This window comes from Schistocerca gregaria, chromosome 3, assembly GCF_023897955.1.
Source record: "Schistocerca gregaria isolate iqSchGreg1 chromosome 3, iqSchGreg1.2, whole genome shotgun sequence".
NCBI lineage: Eukaryota > Metazoa > Arthropoda > Insecta > Orthoptera > Acrididae > Schistocerca > Schistocerca gregaria.
In genome coordinates, this window is record NC_064922.1 from 587,581,526 (window position 1) to 587,607,319 (window position 25,794).

Below are 25,794 nucleotides of genomic sequence, written 5' to 3' on the forward strand. Positions count from 1 at the left end.
GTAAAGTTTGGAAGGTAGGAGACGGATACTGGCAGAAGTAAAGCTGTGAGTGCGGGGTGTGAGTCATGCTTCGGTAGCTCAGATGGTAGAGCACTTGCCCGCGAAAGGCAAAGCTCCCGAGTACGAGTCTCGGTCGGGCACACAGTTTTAATCTGCCAGGAAGTTTCATATCAGCGCACACTCCGCTGCAGAGTGTGAAACCCATTCTGGAAACATCCCCCAGGCTGTGGCTAAGCCATGTCTCCGCAATATCCTTTCTTTCAGGAGTGCTAGTTCTGCAAGGTTAGCAGGAGAGCTTCTGTTAAGTTTGGAAGGTAGGAGGCGGATACTGGCAGAAGTAAAGCTGTGAGTCCCTGGCGTGAGTCATGCTTCGGTAGCTCAGATGGTAGAGCACTTGCCCGCGAAAGGCAAAGCTCCCGAGTTCGAGTCTTGGTCGGGCACACAGTTTTAATCTCCCAGGAAGTTTCATATCAGTGCACACTCTGCTGCAGAGTGAAAAACTCATTCTTGAAGCATCCCCCAGGCTGTGGCTAAGCCATGTCTCCCCAATATCCTTTCTTTCAGGAGTGCTAGTTCTGCAAGGTTCGCAGGAGAGCTTCTGTAAAGTTTGGATGGTAAGAGACGGATACTGGCAGAAGTAAAGCTGTGAGTGCCGGGCGTGAGTCATGCTTCGGTAGCTCAGATGGTAGAGCACTTGCCCGCGAAAGGCAAAGCTCTGGAGTTCGAGTCTCACTCAGGCACACAGTTTTAATCCCCCAGGAAGTTTCATATCAGCGCACACACCGCTGCAGAGTAAAAAACTGATTCTAGAAACATCCCCCAGGCTGTGGCTAAGCCATGGCTCCGCAATATCCTTTCTTTCAGGAGTGCTAGTTCTGCAAGTTTCGCAGGAAAGCTTCTGTAAAGTTTGGAAGGTAGGAGACGGATACTGGCAGAAGTAAAGCTGTGAGTGCGGGGCGTGAGTCGTGCTTCAGTAGCTCAGATGGTAGAGCACTTGCCCGCGAAAGGCAAAGGTCCCAATTTCGATTCTCGGTCGGGCACACAGTTTTAATCTGATAGGAAATTTCATATCAGTGCACACTCCGCTGCAGAGTGAAAAACTGATTCTAGAAACATCCCCCAGGCTGTGGCTAAGCCATGGCTCCGCAATATCCTTTCTTTCAGGAGTGCTAGTTCTGCAAGATTCGCAGGAGAGCTTCTGTAAAGTTTGGATGGTCGGAGACGGATACTGGCAGAAGTAAAGCTGTGAGTGCGGGGCGTGAGTTGTTCTTCAGTAGCTCAGATGGTAGAGCACTTGCCCGTGAAAGGCAAAGCTCCGGAGTTCTAGTCTCGGTCGGGCACACAGTTTTAATCTGCCAGGAAGTTTCATATCAGCGCACACTCCGCTGCAGAGTGAAAATCTCATTCTTGACACATCCCCCAGGCGTGGCTAAGCCATGTCTCCGCAATATCCTTTCTTTCGGGAGTGCTAGTTCTGCAAGGTTCGCAGGAAAGCTTCTGTAAAGTTTGGAAGGTAGGAGACGGATACTGGCAGAAGTAAAGCTGTGAGTGCCGGGCGTGAGTCGTGCTTCGGTAGCTCAGATGGTAGAGCACTTGCCCGCGAAAGGCAAAGCTCCCAATTTCGAGTCTCGGTCGGGCACACAGTTTTAATCTGATAGGAATTTTCATATCAGTGCACACTCCGCTGCAGAGTGAAAAACTGATTCTAGAAACATCGCCCAGGCTGTGGCTAAGCCATGGCTCCACAATATCCTTTCTTTCAGGAGTGCTAGTTCTGCAAGGTTCGCAGGAAAGCTTCTGTAAAGTTTGGAAGGTAGGAGACGGATACTGGCAGAAGTAAAGCTGTGAGTGCCGGGCGTGCGTCATGCTTCGGTAGCTCAGATGGTAGAGCACTTGCCCGCGAAAGGCAAAGATCCCGAGTTCGAGTCTCGGTCGGGCACACAGTTTTAATCTGCTAGGAAGTTTCATATCAGCGCTCACTCCGCTGCAGAGTGTGAAACCCATTCTGGACACATCCCCCAGGCTGTGGCTAAGCCATGTCTCCGCAATATCCTTTCTTTCAGGAGTGCTAGTTCTGCAAGTTTAGCAGGAGAGCTTCTGTAAAGTTTGGAATGTAGGAGACGGATACTGGCGGAAGTAAAGCTGTGAGTTCCTGGTGTGAGTCATGCTTCGGTAGCTCAGATGGTAGAGCACTTGCCCGCAAGAGGCAAAGGTCCCGAGTTCGAGTCTCGGTCGGGCACACAGTTTTAATCTCCCAGGAAGTTTCATATCAGTGCACACTCCACTGCAGAGTGAAAAACTCATTCTAGAAGCATCCCCCAGAAGGTGGCTAAACCATGTCTCCGCAATATCCTTTCTTTCAGGTGTGCTAGTTCTGCAAGGTTAGCAGGAGAGCTTCTGTAAAATCTGGAAGGTAGGAGACGGATACTGGCAGACGTAAAGCTGTGAGTGCGGGGCGTGAGTCATGCTTCAGTAGCTCAGATGGTAGAGCACTTGCCCGCGAAAGGCAAAGGTCCGGAGTTCGGGTCTCGGACGGGCACACAGTTTTAATCTGCCAGGAAGTTTCATATCAGCGCACACTCCGCTGCAGAGTGAATAACTCATTCTGGAAACATCCCCCAGGCTGTGGCTAAGCCATGTCTCCACAATATCCTTTCTTTCAGGAGAACTACTTCTGCAAGTTTCGAAGGAGAGCTTCTGTAAAATTTGGAAGGTAGGAGACGTATACTGGCAGACGTAAAGCTTTGAGTGCCGGGCGTGAGTCATGCTTCGGTAGCTCAGATAGTAGAGCACTTGCCCGCAAAAGGCAAAGGTCCCGAGTTCGAGACTCGGTCGTTCACACAGTTTTAATCTGCCAGGAAGTTTCATATCAGCGCACACTCCGCTGCCGAGTGAAAATCTCATTCTGGAAACATCCCCCAGGCTGTGGCTAAGCCATGTCTCCGCAATATCCTTTTTTTCAGGAGTGCTAGTTCTGCAAGGTTCGCAGGAGAGCTTCTGTAAAGTTTGGAAGGTAGGAGACGGATACTGGCAGAAGTAAAGCTGTGAGTTCCTGGCGTGAGTCATGCTTCGGTAGCTCAGATGGTAGAGCACTTGCCCGCGAAAGGCAAAGGTCTCGAGTTCGAGTCTCTGTCGGCCACACAGTTTTAATCTCCCAGGAAGTTTCATATCAGTGCACACTCTGCTGCAGAGTGAAAAACTCATTCTAGAATCATCCCCCAGAAGGTGGCTAAACCATATCTCCGCAATATCCTTTCTTTCAGTAGTGCTACTTCTGCAAGGTTCGCAGGAGAGCTTCTGTAATATTTGGAAGGTAGGAGACGGATACTGGCAGAAGTAAAGCTGATTCTAGAAACATCGCCCAGGCTGTGGCTAAGCCATGGCTCCACAATATCCTTTCTTTCAGGAGTGCTAGTTCTGCAAGGTTCGCAGGAAAGCTTCTGTAAAGTTTGGAAGGTAGGAGACGGATACTGGCAGAAGTAAAGCTGTGAGTGCCGGGCGTGCGTCATGCTTCGGTAGCTCAGATGGTAGAGCACTTGCCCGCGAAAGGCAAAGCTCCCGAGTTCGAGTCTCGGTCGGGCACACAGTTTTAATCTGCCAGGAAGTTTCATATCAGCGCACACTCCGCTGCAGAGTGAATAACTCATTCTGGAAACATCCCCCAGGCTGTGGCTAAGCCATGTCTCCACAATATCCTTTCTTTCAGGAGAACTACTTCTGCAAGGTTCGAAGGAGAGCTTCTGTAAATTTTGGAAGGTAGGAGACGTATACTGGCAGACGTAAAGCTTTGAGTGCCGGGCGTGAGTCATGCTTCGGTAGCTCAGATGGTAGAGCACTTGCCCGCGAAAGGCAAAGGTCCCGAGTTCGAGTCTCTGTCGGCCACACAGTTTTAATCTCCCAGGAAGTTTCATATCAGTGCACACTCCACTGCAGAGTGAAAAACTCATTCTAGAATCATCCCCCAGAAGGTGGCTAAACCATATCTCCGCAATATCCTTTCTTTCAGGAGTGCTACTTCTGCAAGGTTCGCAGGAGAGCTTCTGTAATATTTGGAAGGTAGGAGACGGATACTGGCAGAAGTAAAGCTGTGAGTGCGGGGCGTGAGTCGTGCTTCAGTAGCTCAGATGGTAGAGCACTTGCCCGCGAAAGGCAAAGGTCCCGAGTTCGGGTCTCGGACGGGCACACAGTTTTAATCTGCCAGGAAGTTTCATATCAGCGCACACTCCGCTGCAGAGTGAATAACTCATTCTGGAAAAATCCCCCAGGCTGTGGCTAAGCCATGTCTCCACAATATCCTTTCTTTCAGGAGAACTAGTTCTGCAAGGTTCGAGGGAGAGCTTCTGTAAATTTTGGAAGGTAGGAGACGTATACTGGCAGAAGTAAAGTTTTGAGTGCCTGGCGTGAGTCGTGCTTCAGTAGCTCAGATGGTAGAGCACTTGCCCGCGAAAGGCAAAGGTCCCGAGTTCGGGTCTCGGACGGGCACACAGTTTTAATCTGCCAGGAAGTTTCATATCAGCGCACACTCCGCTGCAGAGTGAATAACTCATTCTGGAAAAATCCCCCAGGCTGTGGCTAAGCCATGTCTCCACAATATCCTTTCTTTCAGGAGAACTAGTTCTGCAAGGTTCGAGGGAGAGCTTCTGTAAAATTTGGAAGGTAAGAGACAGATACTGGCAGAAGTAAAGCTGTGAGTGCCTCGCGTGTGTCATGCTTCGGTAGCTCAGATGGTAGAGCACTTGCCCGCGAAAGGCAAAGGTCCCTAGTTCGAGTCTCGGTCGTACACACAGTTTTAATCTCCCAGGAAGTTTCATATCAATGCACACTCCGCTGCAGAGCGAAAAACTCATTCTAGAAGCATCCCCCAGGCTGTGGCTAAGCCATGTCTCCGCAATATCCTTTCTTTCAGGAGTGCTAGTTCTGCAACGTTCGCAGGAGAGCTTCTGTAAAGTTTGGAAGGTAGGAGATAGATACTGGCAGAAATAAAGCTGTGAGAGCCGGGCGTGAGTCATGCTTCGGTAGTTCAGATGGTAGAGCACTTGCCCGCGAAGGGCAAAGGTCCTGAGTTCGAGTCTCGTGTCGGGCACACAGTTTTAATCTGCCAGGAAGTTTGATATCAGCGCACACTACGCTGCAGAGTGAAAATCTCATTCTGGAAACATCCCCCAGGGTGTGAATAAGCCATGTCTCTGCAATATCCTTCCTTTCAGGTGTACTAGTTCTGCAAGATTCGCAGGAGAGCTTCTGTAATGTTTGGAAGGTAGGAGACGGATACTGGCAGAAGGAAAGCTGTGAGTGCCGAGTGTGAGTCGTGCTTCGGTAGCTCAGATGGTAGAGAACTTGCCCGCGAAAATCAAAACTCCAGATTTCGAGTCTCGGTCGGGCACACAGTTTTAATCTGCCAGGAATTTTCATATCAGCGCACACACCGCTGCAGAGTGAAAATCTCATTTTGGAAACATCCCCCTATCTGTGGTTAAGCCATGTCTCCGCAATTTCCTTTCTTTCAGGAGTGCTAGTTCTGCAAGATTCGCAGGAAAGCTTCTGTAAAGTTTGGAAGGTAGGAGACAGATACTGGCAGAAATAAAGCTGTGAGTACCGGGCGTGAGTCATGCTTCGGTAGCTCAGATGGTAGAGCACATGCCCGCGAAAGGCAAAGCTCCCGAGTTCGAGTCTCGGTCGGGCACACAGTTTTAATCTGCCAGGAAGTTTCATATCAGCGCACACTCCGCTGCAGAGTGTGAAACCCATTCTGGAAACATCCCCCAGGCGTGGCTAAGCCATGTCTCCGCAATATCCTTCCTTTCAGGAGTGCTAGTTCTGCAAGGTTCGCAGGACAGCTTCTGTAAAGTTTGGAAGGTAGGAGACGGATACTGGCAGAAGTAAAGCTGTGAGTTCCTGGCGTGAGTCATGCTTCGGTAGCTCAGATGGTAGAGCACTTTCCCGCAAGAGGCAAAGGTCCCGAGTTCGAGTCTCTGTCGGCCACACAGTTTTAATCTCCCAGGAAGTTTCATATCAGTGCACACTCCACTGCAGAGTGAAAAACTCATTCTAGAATCATCCCCCAGAAGGTGGCTAAACCATTTCTCCGCAATATCCTTTCTTTCAGGAGTGCTACTTCAGCAAGGTTCGCAGGAGAGCTTCTGTAAAATTCGGAAGGTAGGAGACGGATACTGGCAGAAGTAAAGCTGTGAGTGCGTGGCGTGAGTCGTGCTTCAGTAGCTCAGATGGTAGAGCACTTGCCCGCGAAAGGCAAAGGTCCCGAGTTCGGGTCTCGGACGGGCACACAGTTTTAATCTGCCAGGAAGTTTCATATCAGCGCACACTCCGCTGCAGAGTGAATAACTCATTCTGGAAAAATCCCCCAGGCTGTGGCTAAGCCATGTCTCCACAATATCCTTTCTTTCAGGAGAACTAGTTCTGCAAGGTTCGAGGGAGAGCTTCTGTAAATTTTGGAAGGTAGGAGACGTATACTGGCAGAAGTAAAGTTTTGAGTTCCTGGCGTGAGTCGTGCCGCGGTAGCTCAGAAGGTAGAGCACTTGCCCGCAAAAGGCAAAGGTCCCGAGTTCGAGACTCGGTCGTTCACACAGTTTTAATCTGCCAGGAAGTTTCATATCAGCGCACACTCCGCTGCCGAGTGAAAATCGCATTCTGGAAACATCCCCCAGGCTGTGGCTAAGCCATGTCTCCGCAATATCCTTTCTTTCAGGAGTGCTAGTTCTGCAAGGTTAGCAGGAGAGCTTCTGTAAAGTTTGGAAGGTAAGAGACAGATACTGGCAGAAGTAAAGCTGTGAGTGCCTCGCGTGTGTCATGCTTCGGTAGCTCAGATGGTAGAGCACTTGCCCGCGAAAGGCAAAGGTCCCTAGTTCGAGTCTCGGTCGGGCACACAGTTTTAATCTCCCAGGAAGTTTCATATCAGTGCACACTCCGCTGCAGAGCGAAAAACTCATTCTAGAAGCATCCCCCAGGCTGTGGCTAAGCCATGTCTCCGCAATATCCTTTCTTTCAGGAGTGCTAGTTCTGCAAGGTTCACAGGAGAGCTTCTGTAAAGTTTGGAAGGTAGGAGACAGATACTGGCAGAAATAAAGCTGTGAGAGCCGGGCGTGAGTCATGCTTCGGTAGTTCAGATGGTAGAGCACTTGCCCGCGAAAGGCAAAGGTCCTGAGTTCGAGTCTCGTGTCGGGCACACAGTTTTAATCTGCCAGGAAGTTTCATATCAGCGCACACTACGCTGCAGAGTGAAAATCTCATTCTGGAAACATCCCCCAGGGTGTGAATAAGCCATGTCTCTGCAATATCCTTCCTTTCAGGTGTACTAGTTCTGCAAGATTCGCAGGAGAGCTTCTGTAATGTTTGGAAGGTAGGAGACGGATACTGGCAGAAGGAAAGCTGTGAGTGCCGGGTGTGAGTCGTGCTTCGGTAGCAAAGATGGTAGAAAAGTTGCCCGCGAAAATCAAAACTCCAGATTTCGAGTCTCGGTCGGGCACACAGTTTTAATCTGCCAGGAAGTTTCATATCAGCGCACACACCGCTGTAGAGTGAAAATCTCATTTTGGAAACATCCCCCTGGCTGTGGTTAAGCCATGTCTCCGCAATTTCCTTTCTTTCAGGAGTGCTAGTTCTGCAAGTTTCGCAGAAGAGCTTCTGTAAAGTTTGGAAGGCAAGAGACGGATACTGGCAGAAATAAAGCTGTGATGGCCGGGCGTGAGTCGTGCTTCGTTAGCTCAGATGGTAGAACACTTGCCTGCGAAAGGCAAATCTCCCGAGTCCGAGTCTCGGTCGAGCACACAGTTTTAATCTGCCAGGAAGTTTCATATCAGTGCACACTCCGCTGCAGAGTGAAAATCTCATTTTGGAAACATCCCCCAGGCTGTGGCTAAGCCATGTCTCCGCAATATCCTTTCTTTCAGGAGTGCTAGTTCTGCAAGATTCGCAGGAGAGCTTCTGTAAAGTTTGGAAATTAGGAGACGGATACTGGCAGAAGTAAAGCTGTGATTGCCGGGTGTGAGTCGTGCTTCGGTGGCTCAGATGGTAGTGCACTCACCCGCGTAAGGCAAAGCTCCCGAGTTCGAGTCTCGGTCGGGCACACAGTTTTAATCTGACAGGAAGTTTCATATCGGAGCACACACCCCTGCAGAGTGAAAATCTCATTTTGGAAACATCCCCCAGGCTTTTTCTAAGCCATGTCTCCGCAATATCCTTTCTTTCAGGAGTGCTAGTTCTGCAAGGTTCGCAGAAGAGCTTCTGTAAAGTTTGGAAGGTAGGAGATGGATACTGGCAGAAGTACAGCTGTGAGTGCCGTTCGTGAGTCGTGCTTCGGTAGCTCAGTTGGTAGAGCACTTGCCCGCGAAATGCAAACGTCCCGAATACGAGTCTCGGTCGATCACACAGTTTTAATCTGCCAGGAAGTTTCATATCAGCGCACACACCGCTGCAGAGTGAAAATCTCATTTTGGAAACATCCCCAGGCTGTGGCTAAGCCATGGCTCCGCAATATCCTTTCCTTCAGGAGTGCTAGTTCTGCAAGGTTCACAGGAGAGCTTCTGTAAAGTTTGGAAGGTAGGAGACGGATACTGGCAGAAGTAAAGCTGTGAGTGCCGGCATTGAGTCGTGCTTCGGTGGCTCAGATGGTAGAGCACTTGCCCGCGAAAGACAAAGAACCTGAGTTCGAGTCTCGGTCGGGCACACAGTTTTAATCTGCCAGGAAGTTTCATATCAGCGCACACTCCGTTGCAGAGTGAAAATCTCATTCTGGAAACATCCCCAGGCTGTGGCTAAGACATGTCTCCGCAATATCCTTTCTTTCAGGAGTGCTAGTTCTGCTAGATTCGCAGGAGAGCGTCTGTAATGTTTGGAATGTAGGAGACGGATCCTGGCAGAAGTAAAGCTGTTAGTGCCGGGCGTGACTTGTGCTTCGGTAGCTCAGATGGTAGAGCACTTGCCCGCGGAAGAGAAAGGTCCCGAGTTCGAGTCTCGGTCGATCACACAGTTTTAATCTGCCTTGAACTTTCTGTTACAAGTCTGTTACTACACGGACGGCTCCGAGATTGACAACGCGTGGCGTTCATTCCTTTAACCCCATACAACCACCATTTGCCACATCGGCGGCATCCACCGAAAGCTCATTTGCAGGGAAGAATGGAGGTCTGTTGCGTTTTTTGATGGAAGCTGATTCTGTCTCAGTGCCAGTGACGGCCGTGTGTAGGCTAGAAGGAGGCAACGTAAGGCTCTGCAACCAAGCTGCCTCCGTGCTAGACACAATAGTCCTGGTCTGTGGTGCGATTTCTTAAGACTGGAGGAACTCTCTCATGGTTATCCCACGCACCTGACTGCAATATTGTACTACCTGCTGTGCCGCCATTCATGAACAGCACAACAGGGGAGTTTTCCAGTTGGATAACCCACGCCCATATATTGCGGTTATAGCGCCACATGCTCTAAATAGTGTCAACTCGTTGCCTTGGCCTACTCAGTCACCAGATTTTTCTACATATACGGGACGTCATCGGAGTACAACTAGAGCGTCAGAGACGAAAGGAATTTACCGTCGTCGTATTGACCGACCAAGTGCAACAGTCTTGGTACCCCATCCCAAAAACTTTCATCCGTACAACACACTGAATGCACGTTTTCGTGCTTGTATTCAACAGTATGGTGGTTACACAGGTTATTAATGTACCAGCATTTAACATTTGCAGTATGTTAGCTAGACAAATGTATTCCCGGAACTTTATTACTCTACGTTAATTATCTTCTGGTGCTGCGATTGTTTCCCGTCAGTGTAGAACGAAACGTAGTGGCTCTATTACAATTTATTAAGTGGCAAGAAAAGCCCATCTTGTCTATTGATGAAGGTTCCGTGTGCAACATTATATATTCTATAACGCCCCTCACTGATGCTGCTACAGATCACTACTGGGTATATTTTCATTAGTCAGTCTCTCTAATGAATGGAAAGTGTTTCGAAACAGTGATTTAGATTCATATATTTGACACATATCTTTTAGCCTATTAGGTGTAAAGAACACAAAGTCGAGGTACTCGTGAAATATGTGGACCATGGTTCAAAGAATACTTACGTCATTGTGGTACCTGGCCAGCCCATTCAGGAACTGCAGCTGGCCCACATTGGCTGGCAGCACCCGATACACTCGGTAGTCGTCGTAGCGTACCTTCTCTCCAGCAGCCAGCCCAAGACCAGCCAGCAGGAACAGCAGTATTCCTCGCATCATCCTGGAACTGAATCACAGGGCTGTTGTTCAGGTGCAAACTATCATAGCAGAGAATCTGTAGACTTTTCCGAAGATACCATCTAAGCAGGTGGAAGGGATGCTGGCCTTAATAAAATTTGTTTTAATTTTTTAATTTTTTAAAATTCGGGGACGTTTTTTATCCACAACCAGGAGGCTTAGCCATTGAACGGCCACTTGCCTATGTTGTTGTTGTTGTTGTTGTTGTCTTCAGTCTTGAGACTGGTTTGATGCAGCTCTCCATGCTACTCTATACTGTGCAAGCTGCTTCATCTCCCAGTACCTACTGCAACCTACATCCTTCTGAATCTGCTTAGTGTAGTCATCTCTCGTTCTCCCTCTACGATTTATACCCTCCACGCTGCCCTCCAATGCTAAATTTGTGATCCCTTGATGCCTCAAAACATGTACTGCCAACCGATCCCTTCTTCTAGTCAAGTTGTGCCACAAACTTCTCTTCTCCCCAATCCTATTCAATACCTCCTCATTAGTTACGTGATCTATCCACGTTATCTTCAGTATTCTTCTGTAGCACCACATTTCGAAAGCTTCTATTCTCTTCTTGTCCAAACTATTTATCGTCCATGTTTCACTTCCATACATGGCTACACTCCAAACAAATACTTTCAGAAACGACTTCCTGACACATAAATCTATATTCCATGTTAACAAATTTCTCTTCCTCAGAAACGCTTTCCTTGCCATTGCCAGTCTACATTTTATATCCTCTCTACTTCGACCATCATCAGTTATTTTACTTCCTAAATAGCAAAACTCCTTTACTACTTTAAGTGTCTCATTTCCTAATCTTATTCCCTCAGCATCATCCGATTTAATTTGACTACATTCCATTATCCTCGTTTTGCTTTTGTTGATGTTCATCTTATATCCTCCTTTCAAGACACTGTCCATTCCGTTCAACTGCTCTTCCAAGTCCTTTGCCGTCTCAGACAGAATTACAATGTCATCGGCGAACCTCAAAGTTTTTACTTCTTCTCCATGAATTTTAATACCTACTCCAAATTTTCCTTTTGTTTCCTTTACTGCTTGCTCAATATACAGATTAAATTCTATCGGTGAGAGGCTACAACCCGGTCTCACTCCTTTCCCAACCACTGCTTCCCTTTCATGCCCCTCGACTCTTATGACTGCCAAGTGGTTTCTGTACAAATTGTAAATAGCCTTTCGCTCCCTGTATTTTACCCCTGCCACCTTTATAATTTGAAAAAGAGTATTCCAGTCAACATTGTCAAAAGCTTTCTCTAAGTCTACAAATGCTAGAAACGTAGGTTTGCCTTTTCTTAATCTTTCTTCTAAGATAAGTCGTAAGATCAGTATTGCCTCACCTGTTCCAACATTTCTACGGAATCCAAACTGATCCTCCGCGAGGTCCGCATCTACTAATTACACCATTCGTCTGTAAAGAATTGGCGTTAGTATTTTGCAGCTGTGACTTATTAAACTGATAGTTCGGTAATTTTCACGTCTGTCAGCACCTGCTTTCTTTGGGATTGGAATTATTATATTCTTCTTGAAGTCTGAGGGTATTTCGCCTGTCTCATACATCTTGCTCACCAGCTGGCAGAGTTTTGTCAGGACTGGCTCTCGCAAGGCTGTCAGTAGTTCTAATGGAATGTTGTCTACTCCTGGGGCCTTGTTTCGACTTAGGTCTTTCAGTGCTCTGTCAAACTCTTCACGCAGTATCGTATCTCCCATTTCGTCTTCATCTATACTCCTGGAAATGGAAAAAAGAACACATTGACACTGGTGTGTCAAACCCTCCATACTTGCTCCGGACACTGCGAGAGGGCTGTACAAGCAATGATCACACGCACGGCACAGCGGACTCACCAGGAACCGCAGTGTTGGCCGTCGAATGGCACCATTTGTGCACCGCCGCCGTCAGTGTCAGCCAGTTTGCCGTGGCATACGGAGCTCCATCGCTGTCTTCAACACTGGTAGCATGCCGCGACAGCCTGGACGTGAACCGTATGTGCAGTTGACGGACTTTGAGCGAGGGCGTATAGTGGGCATGCGGGAGGCCGGGTGGACGTACCGCCGAATTGCTCAACACGTTGGGCGTGAGGTCTCCACAGTATATCGATGTTGTCGCCAGTGGTCGGCGGAAGGTGCACGTGCCCGTCGACCTGGGACCGGACCGCAGCGACGCACGGATGCACGCCAAGACCGTAGGATCCTACGCAGTGCCGTAGGGGACCGCACCGCCACTTCCCACCAAATTAGGGACACTGTTGTTCCTGGGGTATTGGCGAAGACCATTCGCAACCGTGTCCATGAAGCTGGGCTACGGTCCCGCACACCGTTAGGCCGTCTTCCGCTCACGCCCCAACATCGTGCAGCCCGCCTCCAGTGGTGTCGCGACAGGCGTGAATGGAGGGACGAATGGAGACGTGTCGTCTTCAGCGATGAGAGTCGCTTCTGCCTTGGTGCCAATGATGGTCGTATGCGTGTTTGGCGCCGTGCAGGTGAGCGCCACAATCAGGACTGCATACGACCGAGGCACACAGAGCCAACACCTGGCATCATGGTGTGGAGAGCGATCTCCTACACTGGCCGTACACCTCTGGTGATCGTCGAGGGGACACTGAATAGTGCATGGTACATCTAAACTGTCATCGAACCCATCGTTCTACCATTCCTAGACCGGCAAGGGAACTTGCTGTTCCAACAGGACAATGCACGTCCGCATGTATCTCGTGCCACACAACGTGCTCTAGAAGGTGTAAGTCAACTACCCTGGCCAGCAAGATCTCCGGATCTGTCCCCCATTGAGCATGTTTGGGACTGGATGAAGCGTCGTCTCACGCGGTCTGCACGTCCAGCACGAACGCTGGTTCAAGTGAGGCGCCAGGTGGAAATGGCATGGCAAGCCGTTCCACAGGACTACATCCAGCATCTCTACGATCGTCTCCATGGGAGAATAGGAGCCTGCATTGCTGCGAAAGGTGGATATACACTGTACTAGTGCCGACATTGTGCATGCTCTGTTGCCTGTGTCTATATGCCTGTGGTTCTGTCAGTGTGATCATGTGATGTATCTGACCCCAGGAATGTGTCAATAAAGTTTTCCCTTCCTGGGACAATGAATTCACGGTGTTCTTATTTCAATTTCCAGGAGTGTACATCCTCTTCCATTTCCATAATATTGTCCTCAAGTACATCGCCCTTGTATAAACCCTCTATATACTCCTTCAACTTTTCCGCTTTCCCTTCTTTGCTTAGAACTGGGTTTCCATCTGAGCTATTGATATTCATACACGTGGTTCTCTTCTCTCCAAAGGTCTATTTAATTTTCCTGTAGGCAGTATCTCTCTTACCCCTAGTGAAATAAGCTTCTACATCCTTACATTTGTCCTCTAGCCATCCCTGTTTAGCCTTTTTGCACTTCCTGTCGATCTCATTTTTGAGACGTTTGTATTCCTTTTTGCCTGCTTCATTTACTGCATTTTTATATTTTCTCCTTTCATCAATGAAATTCAATATTTCTTCTGTTACCCAAGGATTTCTAGCAGCCATAATCTTTTTACCTACTTTATCCTCTGCTGCATTCACTACTTCATCCCTCAGAGCTACTGTATTTCTTTCCCCTATTCCTGTCAATTGTTCCCTTATGCTCTCCCTGAAACACTGTACAACCTCTGGTTCTTTCAGTTTATCCAGTTCCCATCTCCTTAATTTCCCACATTTTTGCAGTTTCTTCAGTTTTAATCTACTGGTCATAACCAATAGATTGTGGTCAGAGTCCACATCTGCCCCTGGAAATGTCTTACAACTTAAAACCTGGTTCCTAAATCTCTCTCTTACCATTATATAATCTATCTGATACCTGTTAGTATCTCCAGGGTTCTTCCATGTATACAACCTTCTTTTATGATTCTTAAACCAAGTGTTAGCTATGATTAAGTTGTGCTCTGTGCAAAATTCTACTAGGCGGCATCCTCTTTCATTTCTTAGCCCCAATCCATATTCACCTACTATGTTTCCTTCTCTCCCTTTTCCTTCACTCGAATTCCAGTCACCCATTACTATTAAATTTTCGTCTCCCTTCACTATCTGAATAATTTCTTTTATTTCATCGTACATTTCTTCAATTTTTTCGTCATCTGCAGAGCTAGTTGGCATATAAACTTGGCATATAAACTTGTACTACTGTAGTAGGTGTGGGCTTCGTATCTATCTTGGCCACAATAATGCGTTCACTATGCTGTTTGTAGTAGCTTACCCGCATTCCTATTTTCCTATTCATTATTAAACCTACTCCTGCATTACCCCTATTTGATTTTGTGTTTATAACCCTGTAGTCACCTGACCAGAAGTCTTGTTCCTCCTGCCACCGAACTTCACTAATTCCCACTATATCTAACTTCAACCTATCCAAGTCCCTTTTTAAATTTTCTAACCTACCTGCCCGATTAAGGGATCTGACATTCCACGCTCCGATCCGTAGAACGCCAGTTTTAGTTCTCCTGATAACGACATCCTCTTGAGTAGTGCCCGCCCGGAGATCCGAATGGGGGACTATTTTACCTCCGGAATATTTTACCCAAGAGGACGCCATCATCATTTAATCATACAGTAAAGCTGCATGTCCTCGGGAAAAATTACGGCTGTAGTTTCCCCTTGCTTTCAGCCGTTCGCAGTACCAGCACAGCAAGGCCGTTTTGGTTAATGTTTCAAGGCCAGATCAGTCTATCATCCAGACTGTTGCCCCTGCAACTACTGAAAAGGCTGCTGCCCCTCTTCAGGAACCACACGTTTGTCTGGCCGCTCAACAGATACTCCTCCGTTGTGGTTGCACCTACGGTACGGCCATCTGTATCGCTGAGGCACGCAAGCCTCCCCACCAACGGCAAGGTCCATGTTTCATGGGGGGGGGGGGGGGGGGACTTGCCTATTGCACAGGAAATATTTTTAAAGTGCACTTTGAGGAAGAAATTATGAAAAAAACCCTCAACAAGGTGGAAGATTAGTTTCATGGGATAGACATGCTGACGAAGGTCTTATGTAGTATTATAGTAACAATATTGAAAGCGACCAGCTTCTCTGGGATCAAAACAGTTCGAAGCACACGATACAGTTTACTGGACAATGCACTAAGAAGGACGCCTTACCTTTTTTGGACCACAAAGTGACGTCGATATTTACTGAAAGCCAAGGATGACAGATCTCGTTGTAAACAGGCAGTCATGTTACCCGATGAAATATAAATCCGCGGCATTCCCAGACATTTAAGTCGTATGCCCCTTACAAGTAAAGCTTAAATGGCTAAGCAGTATATGACGTACAAAACCGTTACGATCCAGGAATTGTTCAATCAATTAATAAAAGTGTATTAAAAAAGAAAAATCTTCTGTCTTATAGCGGGTCAGAGGCAGGTTTTCTAACGCTTAGGTCAGCCGAGCAGACAAAGTGATGCTCTATTTTTTGTAGAATACCATATCTGGGTACAGTATTCGAAACAGTAGGCGTACGTATGAGACCTAACAACATTATTTTACTTTTTCGTATCTAGATAGAAAACTTAGGCCAAGGAAAAGCGGTGGTAAATAATTATAGTTAGGTGGTGTATACTACATTACGGGCAATGATTTCTATAAGAAATATATAGATCAAACCGGTAGCTCATTTCTAATAATGTTACAGGTACAGTTTAATTTAAATAATTCCCGATCTGCAGTAACAGCGCACTTACGCGAAGAGGAACACAGCATCACAAGCCCTTCAGAAAATTTAAAAATATTAATTAAAAAGTCATATTTTATATCCGGTATTAGAAGAAGTAGAAATTTTTAGATATAACAAAGGATCTGCACAGTTCACGTTGAATAAACCATTAGGATTAAATAATTTAACTGTGTAGATAAATAACCTACTCACCCAGCGGCGGCAGAACACTCACATTAAAGAAAGTTGTAATTAGGCAAGATTGGCTCCTTCTTCGGGCAGAAGTGTTGAGGGGAAAGGAAGAGGGATGAAGGAAAATGACTGGAGAGATCTAGTAGAAGAGGTAGATTTTTAGAAAAGGCACTCAGAACCGCGGGTCAAGGGAGACTTACCGGCCGGGATAAGAAGGAAAGATTGGTTGTTGGGGGACAGCAACGGACGAAATTTGAAAACCTGAGAACAATTAGGATTAAAGCAGCATAGCAATCTGGCTAATTTTGAGTGATTATAAGATCAGTGGTTAGGACATAATGAAATTCTGAATTATTATCGCTTTTTAAGCCAGCAACCCAAAGCTCCTAGTCATGAGTATATGACGTCAAACAGTCCATGTGGACAGTTTCCGTTCCGTCAGCCAACTATCTCATAGTCGTTGGTGCGGGCTGCTTTTACTTTGCCCAGCAAAACGTCGCCCTGCCGTCACACCGGTAAGACACTGCCACAGTAATTTGCACAGTGCCGCGGATAATTATATTAGCAGTCTCAATTTTTATCAACAATGTGGCTCCTTTTTAAAATAATTTTAACGTCCTCTCACTATAATATATTTTTCATTTTACTTTTTAGATGCATTCCAATGTTGAACCATGCGCGTCGGGGCAGAGTCGGTCATCTGCGGTTTTGTGAACGCTATCGTTCAGTCTGCCTACCTCGATAAGATACTTACCAATGTCCCGCCACTCTGTGGTAGTATGCAGTAAAGCAGCGTTGGTGAAGCCACCACCTAATACCTACGACAAATAGGCCACGTAACTCTAGTTGAATGTCAGTTCCTTAAAGTTCATGATTAAAAAATCGGGCGTTCGGGATCTTCAGTCTGCTCGCAGAAAAGCGCTTAAAATTGGATTAACTCTGCCTTTTATTCATATTGAAACACATGAAATGGCTACTAAGTCCGTATTTAATATGGTAAAACGTTATCATCCGAAGTTCACTGTCTGTATACCAAATATTCACTCGAAAAGTTGCCAGAATTTTAGTAAGTCTGACCAGACTAATTCTCACGTTCTACCAGTCACAGACCCTCAACTATTCGCGAGTTAAACATTCGGTCGTTTCAGTGGTCTTCTTCGTAAGAGGTGGTCTCCAAAGAATTCTGAACAGAGCACAAAACACGCCACGCGAATTTGTTACTGTTACCAGGAAGTTCACACGCTCATATCTCTCAAGCTATTTAATTTAGAAACACCAGACTTTCATTAAAATATTCGTAACTCCAGTCACTTCAGTCACGATATCTTCGAACCGAAATTAGCTCACTATTTCCTCATCTTACAAAGTATCTGTAAATAGCGATCTGACATTGTGTTTTCCGTAGACCGGCTAGCAAGTGACTCTCCTCGAGGTACTCTCCCACATGCCCATTCCTATTTTCGCGCTTGAACAGCTTAATTCTGATCGACTGTTGATAAAAATAACCAATCAGAAGTTCCTTCCTGATCATTAATTTGATAGTAATTAATGTCAGCAGAACTTCAAATTCTTGCATTTTGTTTAATCAAAATAAACGAAGTGCGAAATATTCTTCAAACTGATAAATAAACTTATTCTGCCTGTAACTTCCATCCTCCCTACTTTTATACAAAAGAAAGCAGACACTTACATACTTCACATGAATCGTGGTTGTAACGTAACTTTCCCACGATTCCTTTGTACAAGGTCTTACGTAAAACGAAATATTGAATTTTAACGCATGTCTCACATACACTCTCTCAACCATTCTCACGCACTCACATGGAAAAATATAATCAAATAATAAGTTTGACTGATTTTCGTATTATGTAATGCCCAGCGACTAAAGTTTTAAAAAGAAAATTCTAATTAATTGATTTTAATGCACTGATAACTTTGGAACGGGTTCAAAAAACAATGAAGGTCAATCTGTTATTGTTTCTAACTTGGTTTTGAAAAACAAGCGTAGGTTCTAAGAGTTTTAGGTGATTGTCTTTAACTCCTAAACTATAATAATTTAAAATCTGAAATTTTGACAGCATCATTCCATTAATAACAAAAGGCTGTGTACCAAATTTTAACAAAATCGGATGATAACTAATATGGTTTATTTAGATTCGTTTAGATTCGTAGAGGGTATGAATCTTCACATCGACTGAATGTTACGCTATACAGTTCTCACGGCAAGCAGCGCCAGCTGTGCTCTGAGCAAAACGGAAAAAATCATAGCCATCCTGCAGCCACCGTACTAAGTTGCATTACTGAAACGAATGTCATCTCGTAATAACTTGCTGCGTTACACATGGTTCTCTTACTGCATGTTTCACCTATCAGAATTTTGTACTAAATGAATGTACTAAGAGGATGGGCACATCTTGGTTACCTTTCGTTCGCCACAGTGCTGTAAATATTCAATGAATAGTAAATTTGGACTAGGAGCAATGGGTATGCCTATGACCTATTAACTTTGTAAGCATGAGTATATTTTTTGAGATCCTTTTATTTATTTTTAAATCCACAAAATGATGACACTGCAAAACTTATTGCTCGTTACCATGGAGGATGCACCAGATGATGCGGCTGTAAGCAGCAAAATCAGCTGTCAGCGGAATTCTTCCAAACATTGTTCTAGAACTATACCTGTAGTGCAATATTATTGACTGTGAAGTCACAGGCATCATCACAGATCCTACTATAAGTTGTCTACACTTTTAACTGGCTGTCGGTCAGAATCTTCACACAAAAGAAAAAGATTCTGTGACGTTTGGAAAACGAGAAGAGAGACGCTGTTGGCTGAATGTTTCAGCCATGCCTTGTTAAGACGGATGTATTGGTTTAACCTTACCTTAGAAAATCAAACGCTCTATTTAAAGAACTGATACGGAAATACAATGTACAATCACATTAATGTGACTGTAGTAGTAGTAGCTTTATTCATCCGTAGATCTTTTTTTACTGAGATATAGGACATGTTAAAGTATTTACAAGTTTAGACCAGTTTAAAATAAGCTAATTCGAATACACATATAGTTACAGACTTCTAGTTACAGACAGTCATTAGATTTACTGCTGGTATACAATACTTGTTTTTACAAATGACTTGTTAAATAATGTTCACTCATATTTCAGTATCAGTCACTGCACACACCATACACACATTGTTTCATAACACTTCACTCACTACACACACACACACACACACACACACACACACACACACACACACACACACACTGTTGGCCTCTGGGCCATTTTCTGTACTGCAACTTCCCATTTGCTATCCTGAGAAACTGAGTCAGCATTCATCCATAATGAGTAGGATGTTGAGCTCAGAAAGAGGAAGAGGTGTTTGTATTGTGGTATGCATAGCTTGTGGGGGACGAAGGAAAAAATAAAGTGAAGTTTTTATTTGTATAACATTTTTTAATCAAACACCTCCTATGTTTTATGTAAGTAATCCTTCAATGTATAAAATGTATTGATAACAGGTACTTTTTAGCTGCCTTTTTAAATAAGTGTATTTTTGAAACTTCTTTAATCTCTTTTGGTAATTTATTGTACAGTTTTATTACTTGGCAGCAAATGCTGTTTTGAGTTTTGTGTTTATCTTTTCTTGGTAAATGCAGGTTGAGTCTGTCTCTTGTTGCATCGTCATGGACAGAGGTGTTTGTGCAGTAATTACCAATGTTATTTTTGATGTGTACAACTGACTAGTAAATGTATTCACATGGAGCAGTTAAAATCGTCAGTGTTTTGAAGAGATCTTTACAATGAGCTCTACTAGTATTTTTGGTTATTATTCTTATAGCTCTTTTCTGGAGTTTGAAAAGTGTGTTCATATCTTGTGGGTTTGTTCCCCAAACAAGAACGCCATAGCTAAGAATTGAGTGTAGATATGAATAATATGCAACTAAAAGACACTGCATGTTACACACTGACGATAGCATTCTAAGGGCATAACATGCTGATAACATTCTCTTTAAAGTACCTTTGTGTTCATACCACTTCGACTGAGAATCAATATTCATTCCTAGAAATTTTGCACTTGTTGCACAGTCTGTAGAGGTGCCATCTACATTTAACTTAACAGTGTCATTTTTCCTCTTCAAACTGAAATTCATGACATTAGTTTTCTTTATGTTCAATGTCACTTTATTGCTTATTGACCAATCATAAACTTCCTTGAGAGTTTCAATTGCGTTCTCTGCAGGGAGTTTTCTTGTTTTCTCAGTGACTATAACATTGCTGTCATCAGCGAAGAGAATTTTTTCACCATGAATAACACTACTGGGAAAATCATTGGTGTATATCAGTAGTAGTATTGGTCCTAATATGATACCTTGTGGAACCCCTCTATTAATGTATTTTGGTTCTGATAAGTGTTTTACTAAATATTTAGGTCTATTTGAAGTTATCTCTACTCTTTGTACCCTATATGCTAGGTGTGGTCGAAACGAGTCATTAGCTTAGGTTAGTGTTGTTTAACGTCCCGTCGACAACGAGGTCATTAGAGACGGAGCGCAAGCTTAGGTTAGGGAAGGATGGGGAAGGAAATCTGCCTTGCCCTTTCAAAGGAACCATCCCGGCATTCGCCTGAAACGATTTAGGGAAATCACGGAAAACCTAAATCAGGATGGCTGGAGACGGGATTGAACCGTCGTCCTCCCGAATGAAACGAGTCACTAGCTGCACCTCTGATTCCTAATGCTTCTAATTTATTTAGCAGAATCTTGTGGTCGACTGTATCAAACACTCTAGAAAGATCCAAATATATGCCTGTGACAAACTTATCTTCATCAAGAGCATCAAGTACAACATTCGTGAATTCTACTATGGATGATTCCTTATTTTTGCCACTTCGGAAACCAAACTGTGATTCGCTTAAAAGATCTGTCATTCATAATTGCTTCTACTAATTTTGAGAATGCTTACTGCAGGGAAATTGGCCGTAACTTTCTATGTCTCCTGCATTACCTTTCTTAAGCTTGTTTTAACTGCTTCTCGAAATCCTGAATGAACACCTTTTGCAGTACTAACCGTTGGGAGACATGCAGCCAGAGTGTCAGTGAGGCTCTGGAAGATACCGACAGCAACGTGGATCCATGCTGACTCCAATGACGTGGCCACCTGCGCTACGTTTCTCGGTTAGGGATTCATAGCGTGTACAGTCCGATCAAGTTGGTCCCACAGATACTCGATTGGGTTTTAATCAGGCGGTTTAGTGGCCAGGGGAGTACGGTAAACTCATCCAGATGTTCTTCGAACAATGCCCACAGCGATCTTTGTGAGACTTTGCATTTTCCTGCTGGTAGATGCCACCGTGTCAACAAAATACAAACTGGATGTATCGGTGGGCATAGCCCCCAAAGATAGATGCATTCTTGTGTTGATCCATTGTGCCTTTCAGAATGACAAGGTCACCCAGGTATTGCTGTGTTCTTCAGACCATAGCGCTGACTCCTCCGGCCTGGACCATTTCTACTGGGAGCTGATGACCACCTCAAACACACACACACACGCACACCATTTCTACGATTGTAGCAGGATGTCTGTTTTAGACGTTTCACGTCGTATACGCAAATAGCCATCTGGCCGTTGGAGAATCAAACTTGATTAATCTGAAAGGCCCCCCTGTCTCCACTTGGGTGTAAATTCTAGCCTTCGTCGCCAATGAACAGCAGACAATAGGAGTGCACGAGCCAGACGCCTATTGTGGAGGGTCATACACCACAACTTTAAGGTATGCTTAGAAGCCAACAAATTAAAATGGTAAACGGCTCTTTGTAGATTATCTTCATTTTCTTCAAACATTATTTGATCATCTGCATATAGTTCCAAGCTCTGAGTAGGTTTTCTATGTAGGTGTTCCAAAGGATTGCAGAGAGACCGCATTTTTTTAACACTGTGTGTTGTTGTTAACTGTTTCGGTCAAGAGCTTCCAAAGACTAGCATTGGGAAGCATCTTTTCAACGTAATTTGTCACACTAGTTGTCTGTTGAGTTTGTGAAAAGATTTTTCGTAATTCAAACGCTGTATGCGTTTCTAAGTTAAATTACTTCCTTTTCTTTACAAGCCGTTTTGTATTAAAAATACCTCCAGTGTCGAATCGTCCCCTTCTAAAACTCATTTCTTTTTCTGATAAAATTAAAAGAAATTATATATTTATTATATTGCTACCAGAAATAGCCGAATGCACCTAGGTTTAAACATTCGTAATATTCCGATGTTATTCTCTAAAAACCTGTTTTGGGTTAGAGTTATTTCATACGGTCATGTATAAGAGATACAAACAAATATATGCTGAATGCTTTGCGAGGCTAGGTCTTCTCCTAACTTTCAAAGTGTTTTACTGTGATTTAGTATTGGGTAAAAGTTAAAAAATTACTCTTCACACAATCCTCTTTGACATCAGCGATGGTTCTCACAAAACTTATTTTTTCCTAAATAGAAGAAAGAAACTTCTTGCGAAAAAGCTGCAAGCTTACATTTGATAACTCTCTGTGGTACTTGGATAACAAATCCAGAGACTCAGCTTAACCGTCACTGTGGCAGTTGTCATTCTTCGCAGCTGCCGGAGTATAGCATTTCTAGTATAACAATAGGATCACATTTTACATATACTATACTTCCGTGAATTCACATCTTTCTTTAATCACATATACTCAACACTGAATGTAACAGCTCGGATAAACCGAACATAGACCGAAAAAATCTCCAGACCGAATTATCAGTTACATACTTACAAGGTTGTCTTGTAAGAACGACACCCGGACGTGAGTAGAGTGTTTCTTATAAGACGTGTAGATCTTGGGAGTGAATACTGAACCTCCGATGAAATGACGCTTGCCGTAATGTGTTTATGGCCTTGAAGTAAACTAGAAAGCACTTACGCATTATCAGACAGCTATATCTCGTATTTCCCGTAAGTAAGCAATTAAGCGCTCAATCTGACAGTCAGCACACGATTGCCGTATCTGATTTAGCTTATGTTGTATAACAGAACGTCGAAAGCCGTCACGTTGCTGCTATTACTGCTTTCCCGAATACGGATAAGACGACAATTAAATTTAATGCTTGTAAAGGCAGTTGATTTAAATTTATACACTTAATTTGTATTATATTTCATCTGTTTGTCACATAAATGTGTGTTTTCCTTGTTTCGTGTCGAGAGCAAGGGCGACGCACGACGCCGGCGGCAGCGTTCTCACTAGTGCGGTCAGAGATACTGTGCTGCCTGGTGCCACTACTGAAGCGACGCCCAGTGAGAGCAAGAAGATCCTGCCGGCCACTGCTGGGAAATTCTGGTTCTCATTGGGCGTTAGACGACGGTACTGCAATTTAAAGAAAGGAAAAGAAAATGTAATTGTAGTTGTAATGAAACTGTAACGATTGAAAGTGTCAGTTTGTCTGCTATTGAGGACATATGTACTGTATTATGTAATAGAGGACAATTAAAGTGCATAGAGTTGAAAGCTCATTATACGTCTTGTTTACTTTCGAAGTAATGAAACTAATCTATTTCCAGAAGGAAACAAAAGGACAATTCGTAGAAATTTTCCAGTCATACATATAATTTGAAATCACGATCCCAGTGTACAGTAATCGAATTTTGGCACAAATTTTTCTAATATACAGAATTTTTGGCTGGTCAATGTCGGAATTGTATTGTGCCAAGAGAACAAGTGAATGAATCTTTTTTTCCCAGTCTCACCTTTTTCTGCAGTATTATCAAAGAAACCTTTCGACATTACACTTCAAAATTTTGAGATGACCTACACTCTGGTTACATGAAATCCGAGCATGGTCGAACTGACTAATTTAAAGTTGACCAGTCTACACACAATTTTTCGAATCAGAAGCTTAGCGCCGCACTTTGGTACATGCTCACATAACATTGGGCAGACTTAGCAGTGAGAGCACTCAGTGACTTGCAACAAACCTTACACAAAATTTCAAACGTTTATTAAACTTTTTCTCGCTGACAAGAGAGGGGCGGAGCAGGAAATGGACAGCGAAAGATAAGAAGATTAGCTGGGCAGTGAAGGAAAGCGGAGGAGATCGATAGAGCCATCGCTGCAGAAGAGGTGGGCATAGAGATGGGGCAGGCGGAGATGAACAGGGAGAGGGGAAGGAGTAAATAAACAGAGAAATATGAGGGATAGGAGATGGGCATTCAGAGGACAGAGGAGAATGTGGACAGATGAAGAAAAGAGGAAGAGATGAACGGAAGTATGGGAGGAGGGGAATGAAATGCACATAGAAATAGGGGAGGAGCATATGGACAGAAAGGAGGGAGGAGGAAATGGACAGTGACAGGGGGATGAGGAGATGGACAAAGAGGAGTACAGAAGCAGATAGACAGCGAGTGGGGGTATAGAGGAGGTGCAAAGAGAGGGGGGTGCAGGAGGTGAGGGCAAGGGCGAGATAGACAGTGGGGAAGGGCAGGTGGTGGAGGAGGAGATGAACAGAGGGAGGGGGAGGAGGAGGAGATGGACAGAAAGAGGGGGCTGCATGAGATGGACAATGACAGAGGGGATGAGGAAACATGTAGAGAGAAGGGGAAGGAGAAGATGGATTAATAGACGATAACAATAAATACATACCAGGGCAGTGCTAGGTACTGTGTATGAGTACTAACCAGTGTCCAGAATTGAATGCATGTGTCAGGGCCAGACGCTGTAGACGATCGAGAAATGTCTGAAACAGAACATGTGTTCGCACATTGCAAATGTGATTAGACATCACATGTGAAATGTATAATTAACATATGAAACCTTATGCAGACCAGGACCTGAACAAGGATTTCCCATTTATAGCAACTGGTCGCCCTACCCAGTTTTTCCTTTCTTGTATGACAAAGTTACTATACATTTCAATATTAGTCCAAAACGAAACATTAACATGAAGATCATTTTTGATTCTTCTCAAATATCACAAACACAGAAATTTTACATTGCTGACAAATTGCAAAATGTACTGTACAGGTGTTGAGACAGCAACCAGCCACAAATTTATTTTATGTTCCTTTATTCAAAAGGTACCATTACCGGTTTCGAATCATTACAGTTCATCGTCAGATGGCTTTCATACGTTCATTAGGTGGTGCGTTTTTATTGATTAGTTGTCCTAAAATATAAATAATACATAATTATAAGCACGCCACACAGATAGTTGCGTTAGAGATTTGCACTGGGATATTACTTACGTGAAATGTCGGTCTGGAGTATTTGTTATCACAGTTTTCGTCCAACAAATGATGTTCGTAGTTTTCACTGTGAGAATCATCTGAATTAGAAGCCACACGTCCTTGAAGACCCGAGTTCCAGGCGATGTTCATCTGTGTCGGTCACACTATACCACAAGCACATTCGGTTTCAGCCACAGCAATGTCGTGCAGTCTCTATATTGTCAGAAGCTTTTTGTTAACCGACTGGCGAGGTTATATGTCGTGATCTATGTTTAGTGAATCGCTCGTCATAGTGCAAGCCATGCCACAGCAGGGTGATGTCTCTCAACTGTATTCCGATAGTGATTCGTCATCCATAGGCCACACACTCCCCACACTGTAAGTACTTTGGTAAAATTTCGTGTGCACACAGCTATATTCGACGAAAAATGTTTTGATGTGGGA

At 44.5% G+C, this 25,794-nt stretch overlaps 1 protein-coding gene across 1 annotated transcript in view; it reads right to left on the reverse strand.

The window, feature by feature from the left end:
* Window positions 1–23,004, reverse strand: part of LOC126355608 (zinc carboxypeptidase-like) — a 140,686-nt gene extending 117,682 nt beyond the window's left edge. Inside the window, exons 1-2 of the mRNA XM_050005970.1 lie at window positions 22,907–23,004; window positions 10,077–10,236 (exon numbers count right to left, since the gene is read on the reverse strand). Coding sequence (XP_049861927.1) covers window positions 10,077–10,229 — 153 coding nt within the window. The 5' untranslated portion in view covers window positions 10,230–10,236; window positions 22,907–23,004. The remainder of the gene's footprint in view (window positions 1–10,076; window positions 10,237–22,906) is intronic.
* Window positions 23,005–25,794: the final 2,790 nt, after the last annotated feature.